The following is a 10,294-nucleotide window of genomic DNA, read 5'->3' as shown; positions in this document are numbered from 1 at the left end:
AAATCAAACAATATTTTCAGTAAAAAAAAAAAAACTAGAAGTTTGTGGAAATACCTGGTAAAACATAGCGGTTAATATCCTTGAATAATTGGAATTCATCGTCTTTCCTCTTTTCATTTAATTACTTTCTAATTAATTAATTAATATATGTTAATTTTTATCTCCAATCCTTATAATAGAGAGAATACATTTTTATAATATTTATTGTAAAATAATTAAGGATATATTAGTAAAAAAATAATTAATAAAAAACAATTTGATAAGAGTCTTATAAAACAGAACAAATAAAATTGTAAAAAAATATATATTTAGGAAAGAAGGAAGGAATTAACAATTTTATTACTTTTATATTTCTATGACAAAATGTAAGAAAATATAAATTTTTTTCTTTCAATAAAAATAAAAATTAGTAATTAAGTATATTTATAATATTCTATATTTAAGAATTTATAATATAAAAGTAAACATTTATTTCAAATACTACTTTGCAGGAATCAATTTGTGTAGAGGTATGTTTTTTAAAATTTAAAGTAATTTGAAGACTCGGCTTAAAATAAAGAATTACTTAAACTATTGATAAAATGATAAATGTAAAAAATATTATAATATATTGTTGCAGATAATGTACTGTGAGAAACAGATTATAATTGATACGAAGATATAGACGTAAAAAGTATTTTTTTTTACCTATTTTATATTTAATTATTGATTATTGATTTGAATAATTTTCCTATTTAATAATTTTTGTATACAATCATAAGTAATTTAAATTAGATGGTCATATAAAATTCTTATTTAAATTAAATAAAGATCAACTATAAATATCCTTGGACGATTAAATAAAAAACAATTATTCAATTATAATTGTTTCCTTTCTAAATTGTATTATTTCAATGAGTGTTGTGAAAATGCCCTGGGTCGGCCGGTCGGACCGGTTCGGTCAGGTCTCGAATCCCTTACTAGTATGAGAAAGCAATCAGATCTGAAATATATATGATCCTATTTGGCCAGGTGAGAACCGGTTGGTTTCGGCAAAACTCGGTAACACGATCGGTTTTGCAAACCTAGTCTGGGTTGAGCACGCTTTTTTTTTTTTAAAAAAAAAATATCGCAAAATGGCGCTGCATTTTGTCATGTTGATGAATGATGAAATATTTCCGTCGTTTCCCTCTTCCCTGAGTTCGTTCCCTGATGAATATTTTATTAAACAATCTTCTAAAAAAAATTATATTTAAAAATCAATATATACTTGAAGATCTTTTCATTTAATTTCAACTTGCTTTGATTTTGTGCATTGTTAGAATTTGATAAATATTAAACTTTCTAGTAATGGATTGATTAATTAAATTATATTATACATATAATTTATTTTAATATATATGAGATTAAATCGGACTAATTGCTTATTCACTGGTTTAACCATTACTAATTCGGTTATCCGGCCGAGTTTAATAACATTGATTTCAATCAAGGGGGATTTAATTGAGCATGAGTTATTATAAATTTTTTAGCATTATTTTTTATACCCACAAATTAAAAAAAATTGTATTATTTCAATTAAACTTTCTTCTCCAAAATAAATGTTGTAATAAATTATTTTCACAGTAACTATTTTCACTTAAAATTAAAACATGTCCAAAAAATTTGACAAAAATAATTTCCATATCAAAGATTTTAAAATTAGATGACTATATAGATTTTATATTACTTTACATAATAAACATGATTATTATATATTTTATATAATCATGCACATGCACTCAGTTTTGAAAACTGGACTAGTCTCGTTAGTCCGATCGAGAACTGATGCTCTAGGGCAAAAACACTAAAAGAGGGCTTTTTTACAAATTATTTACCAAAAAGGGGCTCTTTTGCAATTATTTCTGGGGGGGGGTCTGTTTTTTTATTGCAAAGCGCCCCCCAGCCAGGCGCTTCCACTGTGCGCGTGACACGTGACACAGGCGCGACGCACGAGGGAGCAGCAGGTAGCGCCCCTGACGCAGGCGCGTCTGGTAGCACCCTGCCACTGGGTGCGACTGGTGGCGCCCCTGCACCAGGCGCGACCCTAGGCGCCACCCCCCCCCCCCCCCCACCCCACCCCCTCCTGGTCCCCCCTCACCCCACCCCCTCCTTCACCCCCAAACTCTCCTCTGTCTCAGGCTTGTTCCCCCCCCCCTCTGAACACTCCATTTTTGTTTCCATTCTCCCCAACAAGCTATGTTATTTTTTTAATTGTTTCAAATTTATTTATTTTTTATAAATTATTATATTTTATTATTTGTATGTTTTTTTTTTGCAGGTGGTCATCTTGTGTAAAAGAAAATTGTATTAACTTACAACATAACAAGTTTATTTTTTTTATCTTTATATATTTTTGCTGTTAGTTTAATTTGTTTATTATTTTAGTTATTTTTTATTAATTAAATAACAAATTATTTATTTGTGTTACGGTTGTTTAATTTTTAGAATATAAATTTAATTAACATTCATAATAAATATTACTGTAATATTGTTATTAGGCGTATTTAAAAAAGAAAGGCATATTATTATTATATATAAAAAAATATATATATACGTGTTCTTATATTATTTTCTGAAATTGGTGAAATTGAGGAAAAATATATATATATTTTCTGAAAGTTGAGAAAAAAATCCTCAATGTGAAGAAATTATTTTTTATTATATATATATATATATATATATATATATATATATGTTTATTGAAATTGCTGAAATTGACAAAATATATATATATATTTTCTGAAAGTTGAGAAAAAAATTCATCAATGTGAAGAAATTATTTTTTATTATATATATATATATATATATATATATATATATATTGAAATTGCTGAAATTGACAAAAAATATATATATATTTTCTGAAAATGAAGAAAAAATTTCTGAATGTGTAAAAATTATTTTTTATTATATATATATATATATATATATATTGAAATTGTTGAAATTGACAAAAAATATATATATATTTTCTGAAAATGAAGAAAAAAATTTCTCAATGTGTAGAAATTATTTTTTATTATATATATATATATATATATATATATATATATATATATATATATATATATATATATGTTTTTTGAAATTGTTGAAATGGAGAAAAAAATATATATATTTTCTGAAAATTAAGTAAAAAAATTCCTCACTCAATGTGAAGAAAATTTAAATTACGTGTTTGTTTCTAAAATTTAAATTACGTGCTCGTTTCTAAAATTTAAATTACGTGCTCGTTTTTAAAATTTAAATTACGCGTACGTACTTGACTTTATTTATTATTTATGATATGTGTGATTATTAAATTTTTTTTCTTTCTATACAGGAGTTTTAATATGGCTAGTTTGTCATCTTCTCATCATTATGACGTGGCATCTGGACCATTAGAGGATGATTTATTGTGGATGCAAAAAAATCATGTATCCCAACATATTTGGAATGGTGCTAATGATAGGACATTAAAAATTCGACGAGCCACACCACTGTACAATCATAGAGAAGCACCGCCCGAAGAAATTATTCCTCTATTACAAATTTCGGGTTTGTACCCGATAATGAAATTGGCGCAGCTGAAAGTGAATGGAGCATTGGTGAATGCTTTTATTGAAAGGTGGAGTCCAGAAACGCATACATTTCATTTGAAGTGTGGAGAGACAACTATTATACTTCAAGATGTTTCTGTGCTACTTGGTATTCCTGTGGATGGAAGACCATTAATTGGAAATACAAATATTGACTGGTTTGAATTGTTTCATGAATTATTGGGTGTCATGCCTGACGATGCTGCAATTGATGGGAACTCAATTAAATTGAGTTGGTTGTCTTCTCATTTTGCAAATATTCATGATTTTACAGGCAACCAAGAAGGCCTTGAAAGATTTGCTCGTGCTTGGATCTTACGATTCATAGGAGGGGTAATGTTTGTTGACAAAAGCAGCAAACGGGTGCATTTGGAATATTTGCAGTTTCTGAGAGACCTTAGAGAGTGCAACAGTTATGCATGGGGAGCTGCTGTTTTGGGTAACCTTTATAGAGAGATGTGCATCGCAACAGACTATAATGCTAAATCAATAGGCGGTTTCACTCTCTTGATTCAATTATGGGCATGGGAACGATGTCCAACGTTAGCCCCCTCAGTTATTCCTCCACAACAACAAAACACGCCACTTGGTTACAGGTATACTTTCCTTTACTATTTTGAATTCATTATTAATAAACATGTTTGGTTGATGTTAATCATTATTCAATGTAACATTTTATTTTGTTATTTAATTTTTTGTGAAGATGGTTGGGAGGTGAATTGCATCACATAGGCAATGACAATTTAATTGAGTTTCGTCGTAAATTAGATGTCATGAAACGCGACGAGGTAACAATTTTGATGTTTGTTTATTAAATGATGTTGTATTTCTTAATTAATTTATTAAATTTAACTTTTATATGCAGTTTGTATGGGTCCCTTATGCTGGACATGTGGAAATGAATTTGAGTCAAGTTTGTTTTTTTGGGTCTGTATTATGGACATGTATCATACCACTTATTTGTTTTCAAAAAGTGGAATGGCACCAGCCGGATAGAGTCATGAGACAATTTGGAATGCAGCAACCTATTCCGGGACCAGTAATGCAACCCAACAACATACATGACTTGACATTAAAGGGAAAAGAAGGAAAAAATTGGATGCGACTAATGCAACCCGCGCTTAATGAATGGAATAGTCGCTATGAAAGGAGAGTAGAGCAGACGCCGCCATAAACAGGGACCCTCAGTCTGAACTCTGAATATATGAGGTGGTACAGGCGTAAAACAAAAGTTTATGTCGACCCAAAACATGCAAGAAGAGGACTATTGGTATACATTGTCCATTATAATTTAGAAAAGAATGTTGCGCTTATTTAAGATTATTTTAATAACTATTAATTTATTTTCTATGCAGGGTGAAATCGCTGAAACACTACATTTTATGGTGTCTCCTGTTGGGAGAAGGGTTTGTACTTTTGACGATTTACTGCCATGTATCGAGAAGATCACTCTTTTGTCTGAGGAAGAGGATAGGATACTTGAGGCACATGAAGATGCTCCCCCTTCTCAGCCACAATTTGAACATCAACAGTTTAATATACTACGGCAAAGTGTGGAGACTCGAGGCTTAGCGCGACGTCGGGAAACTGTTGATGCAACAACATATAGTTTGCCTCCGATGCCAGAACGACAACATGGAATGTATTACACACCGCCGGCATTCACCCAAGAACCGTCTCAGATGTCGCCGATGTATTCATACTCACATGATTTTCAACCAGGGTATAGTTTTGCAGGCATATTTGGGTCCTCTCCTTCTTCAACGGAAACTCTTTCATTTACCCAAAGTGGTCAAGTATCGACCCCAAATGCCCCACTTGCTGGTTCGTGGAATGTACCTGGAGATATACCCGACATGGACGACTTATTAGGGGTCGATTTACGTCATGATTTCTCTGCCGAGGCTGACCAAGTGGATGAAAGGGCGAATCCTAGAAGAAGAAATCCTGATAGGGTAGCTAGAAATTGGGACCGGCCATGTGGGACTTCGTCGCGACATCACAGACATAGTGATGATTGATTAATAATGAGTTTAACATTTTCATGCACTTTGTATTATTTTTTTTCATGTGTTTCATATTGTCATGTACTTTGTATGATTTTTTTTCATGTTAATTTTATATTATTGTCACTTCAACGTTTCAATCTTATTGTGCAATGCTTTTAAAATAAATAAAAATAAATAACCATAATGTTAATGACACATAAACCAAAAGTGATCTCTAACGTAATTTAATGGCCAAATCAAAAAAGAATTGACCAAATCAAAAAGCATTTTAAAACATTTTAGGATTTCAAAATGTATTTTAGGTGAAAATGTATTTTATTGAAAATGTACTTATATATACTTCAAAAAGAGAGAATAATAAAATATAAAAAAATAACAAATAATACTAATAATAAAAATGAAAAAAAATTTAAATTTTTGATAAACAAATTAAAAAATATACAATTTAGAGTGTATAAAAAATAATCTTATTGAAATTTTGGGGTGGGGGTGTGAGAATATAAAAAAATAACAAATAATACTAATAACAAAGATGAAAAAAAAAATAAATTTTTGATAAACAATATAAAAAATATAAAATTTTGGGGTGGGGGGGGGTGTGGGAAGAGACTGGGGGGTGTGAGAAGAAGAGAGGCTGGGGGGTGTGGGAAGAGACTGGGGGGTGTGAGAAGAAGAGACTGGGGGGTGTGAGAAGAAGAGGCTGGGGGGGTGTGGGAAGTGGCTGGGGGGTGTGGGAAGAAGAGGCTGGGGCCCGTGTGGGAAGGGGCTGGGGGGGGGGGCAGGCGCCTGGCTGCCCTGCGCTACCCGTAGTGCTTGCAGCAGGGGCGCCACCAGTAGTTCCTGACCCCTGGGCGCTACCAAAGGCGCCCGCGTCAGGTGCGCTACCTGCTGTGCCACGTGTCACGTGCACAGTGGAGGCGCCTGGCTGGGGGGCGCTTTGCAATAAAAAAACAGCCTTTTGGTGTTTTGTCGGAAATAATTGCAAAAGAGCCCATTTTTGGTAAATAATTTGTAAAAATGCCCCCTTTTGGTGTTTTTGCCGATGCTCTAGCCTTGAATTGATTGTGATTGAGTCCGTCCACTCCGGTTTGATTTAAACTGGTTCTATGGTTAAACCGATAATCCGACCGAATTGCCTCGGTAAACCAGTTTAGTTGAACCAATTGACCCAATATTGATTATTTCTCTTAAAAAAAATAAAAATTTAATATAAATAAAAAAATGTGATACACTTAAGAATTAAATCAAAGACTTAAAAATTATTTAATGGATCAACTTATTATCAAACTATGATGATTAATTATTAACTTTTGACACAATTAATACAAAAATATTTATATTTTATATTACTTACACCGGTTTGTTTTTTATTATTGACCTACTAACTCGACCAATGATCCATCAAGTCAGTGTCTCAACTAGATCGATTTTTAAAACACTACATGCACTATCAATGAATTACTTACTTAAAATCAATTTACCCGTTAAAATATAATTTGAATATGGAAGAAAAATATTATTTAAAAAAATTAATGCAATATTTGTGATAAATTATTTACTGATTCAAAGCAAATACTTATTATTTTTATATTTATTAAAATGTACATAAATGATAATTAAAATATATCTATTAGTTTCCTTTTTAATTTTTGGTTATTTGTTTAAGTGTATTTAGAATTACAAGACTGACATTTAAACTTTAGACTAACTTTTTTAGGTGATTTTCCCTGGTAAATAATACTTTAAGGGGGGATTTGATTAAGTTTTTGGTTTTTCGAAAATCATAAATTGAAAAACTTAGTTTCTTATATTTGGTATGCATTTTAAAAAAATAATATTCATGGGGAGGTGAGAATCTTATTTTTTCAAGTTAATTTTTTTATTACAATAAAAAAATCATGTTGTTTTTTTATTAAATTATATAATATGGTACATAATTAAAATAATTGGTAAAATATATGTAATTCTTTTAGGGACTTCTTGGATTGAGATTTTAAGAAACTGTTTTGACATGAAAAAGTTTGTGGATTTTAAAAAATTATGTAAAAATGTTATGACTTTTTAATTTTTTTTTAAAAAAATTATGATCAAGATTTGATAGTTTATCTCACGAATAATAGTATGTTAGAATAATAGTTTGTTATAACTATTTTTTTATTATCTTTCGCTTTCTGTTATAAGTTTTCTTCTCTCTCCACGTTGTAATATATATACTCTGTTTTTGGCATTTTATCGAATAATGAGTGGGCATTATGCACAACATATTTTCCCTTGCCATTCTTATTTCATATCTCGTCATCGTATTAAGAGCTTGACGATCATCATTTTCATTTTCGATCTTCATCCTTCTCGTTTGGTTTTGTCATTATGCAACCATGAGTGGTGAAGTTGATCCCTCACTTGATATTCATAGTTTCTTGTACTTGAATCCAAATGAAAACCCCGCTATGGCATTAGTTTCTCCCTCACTTGATTCCATAAACTATTACTCTTGGAGCAGATCCATGCTCACAGCTCTCAGTGCTAAAAACAAAGTAGAATTTGTGGATGGCAGTGCTCGACAACCGTCTTCCTCTTACTGTGTCTACAGTGCATGGAAACGATGTAATATTATGGTGGTTTCCTGGCTTGTGCACTCTGTTTCTTCTTCAATAAGACAAATCATTCTCTGGATGGACTCTATAGAAGAGATTTGGCGCGATCTGAAATCACGTTATTCCCAGGGAGATCTTCTGTGCATATTTGCTCTACAACTCAAAGCTTCCTCGATCAAACAAGGTGACTTATATGTCACTAACTATTTTACTCAGTTACGGATTATATGGGATGAGCTTGAGAACTTTCGACCAGACCCGATTTGTGTGTGCACTGTGAAATGTGTGTGTAAAGTTTCATCTATTCTCGCTCAAAGGAAATTGGAGGATCAAGCCATGAAATTTCTTAGAGGGCTTAATGATCAATATGCAAATGTTAGATCTCATGTTTTCTCCTACGCTGCACAACAGGAGCGACAGTTTTTTGTTCCTGATTCCTTAGCTGAAGTTAATGCTACCATCATGAATTCTATGTGCAATTTTTATGGACGAACTGGTCATACTGAAAGCACTTGTTACCGTAAGCATGGATTCCCTAACAAGAATGGCAAGAGCACCTCTAATCGTGGAAAAGCTTGCTCCCACTGCGGAAAGAATGGTCATACAGTAGATACATCTTATAAGAAATATGGCTTCCCTCCTGGCTAATGTTTCTCCAATAACAAATCTGCATCTGCTAATAGTGTTTTGACCACTGAGGTGAAGGCCAATAAGAAAGATGTTTCTGCCCTCACTGAGCACCAAGAGATTCGCTTCACTCCTCAATAATATCAAGCTTTGTTAGCCTTAATTCAGCAGCCATCACATGCTCCTTCAGCATCACACTCAGCTCATATAAATCAAATTGGTTCTATTACTTCTTCTTCTGCACACACATCTCAACCTTCAGGTAGTGTTCAACCTCTCATTTGCACCACACACTGCTTTGATACTACTCCTTGGATCATTGATTCGGGAGCCACTGATCACGTTACTTGCTCACTTCAATTTTTCACTTCTTACAAACTTATTAAGCCTGTTATTGTCAATCTTCCCACTGGTCATAAGGTCACGGCAACACTCTGGCACAATTTGTTTTTCTTCTAATTTTTAGCTCACTGATGTGTTATATATATCTTCATTTGCCTTCAATCTAATCTCTGTTTCTAAGCTAGTTTCCACTACTCCCTATCAAATGACATTCACTTATAATGTTTGCTTCATACAGGATGCGAGAACCAAGATGAAGATTGGTTCAGTTGATGTGCAGGGTGGTCTATATCAGCTCATACCTCATCATTTCAAATCTCATTTTATACATTCTACCATAATTCACCCAAAATGTGATGTAATACCTATTGACTTGTGGCATTTTCGCCTTGGGCTTCTGTCAAAGATTTTACTTGCAACACTTGTCATTATGCCAAACAGCATAAACTTTCTTTTTCATCAAGTCATTCTACTGCGTCACGTCCTTTTTCTCTTTTGCATATGGACATATGGGGACCCTACTCCATATCTTCCATACATGGTCATAGATTCTTTCTTACCATTGTAGATGACAACAATCGCTTCACATGGATTTTCTTAATGATCAATAAATTTGAAACCTGAATGCACATTGCTAATTTCATTAATCTAATTGAAACTCAATTTAATACTCGAGTTCAAACAATTAGAACAGATAATGGTGCTGAGTTTTTAATGCAGAATTTCTTCAACTCTAAAGGGATTGTCCATCAAACTACTTGCATTGAAACTCCGCAGCAAAATGGAGTGGTCGAGCGCAAACATCAACATTTGTTGAATGTTACTCGTGCTCTTCTTTTCCATTCAAAATTACCCTCTTGTTTTTGGAGTTATGCATTACTACATGCCACTTACTTAATTAACCGCATCACTACACCCCTACTTGATAATAAAACTCCTTTTCAAAAACTTTATGGTCAAACTTATGATATCACTGAACTGAAAGTATTTGGATGTTTATGCTACATGTCTACTTCCACCGCTAACCGAAAGAAACTAGACCCAAGAGCTCACCCCTGTGTCTTTCTCGGTTTTTCACCCGCTGCTAAAGGCTACATCACCTATGATCTTCATACTAGAAACA

At 32.6% G+C, this 10,294-nt stretch overlaps 1 protein-coding gene across 1 annotated transcript; it reads left to right on the top strand.

Moving 5' to 3' along the window:
- The first annotated feature begins 7,865 nt into the window (after positions 1-7,865).
- On the top strand, positions 7,866-9,632 carry LOC114394808. The gene is made up of 2 exons (XM_028356479.1): positions 7,866-9,091; positions 9,410-9,632. The coding sequence occupies exon 1, from the start codon at positions 7,984-7,986 to the stop codon at positions 8,848-8,850; it is 867 nt and encodes a 288-aa protein (XP_028212280.1). The 5' UTR covers positions 7,866-7,983; the 3' UTR covers positions 8,851-9,091; positions 9,410-9,632.
- The last annotated feature ends 662 nt before the right edge of the window (positions 9,633-10,294 follow it).

Source organism: Glycine soja, chromosome 18 (genome assembly GCF_004193775.1).
Source record: "Glycine soja cultivar W05 chromosome 18, ASM419377v2, whole genome shotgun sequence".
Taxonomy (NCBI): domain Eukaryota; kingdom Viridiplantae; phylum Streptophyta; class Magnoliopsida; order Fabales; family Fabaceae; genus Glycine; species Glycine soja.
The sequence above is the reverse complement of the archived record's forward strand: the minus strand, read 5'-3'. Positions and strand labels throughout refer to the sequence as shown.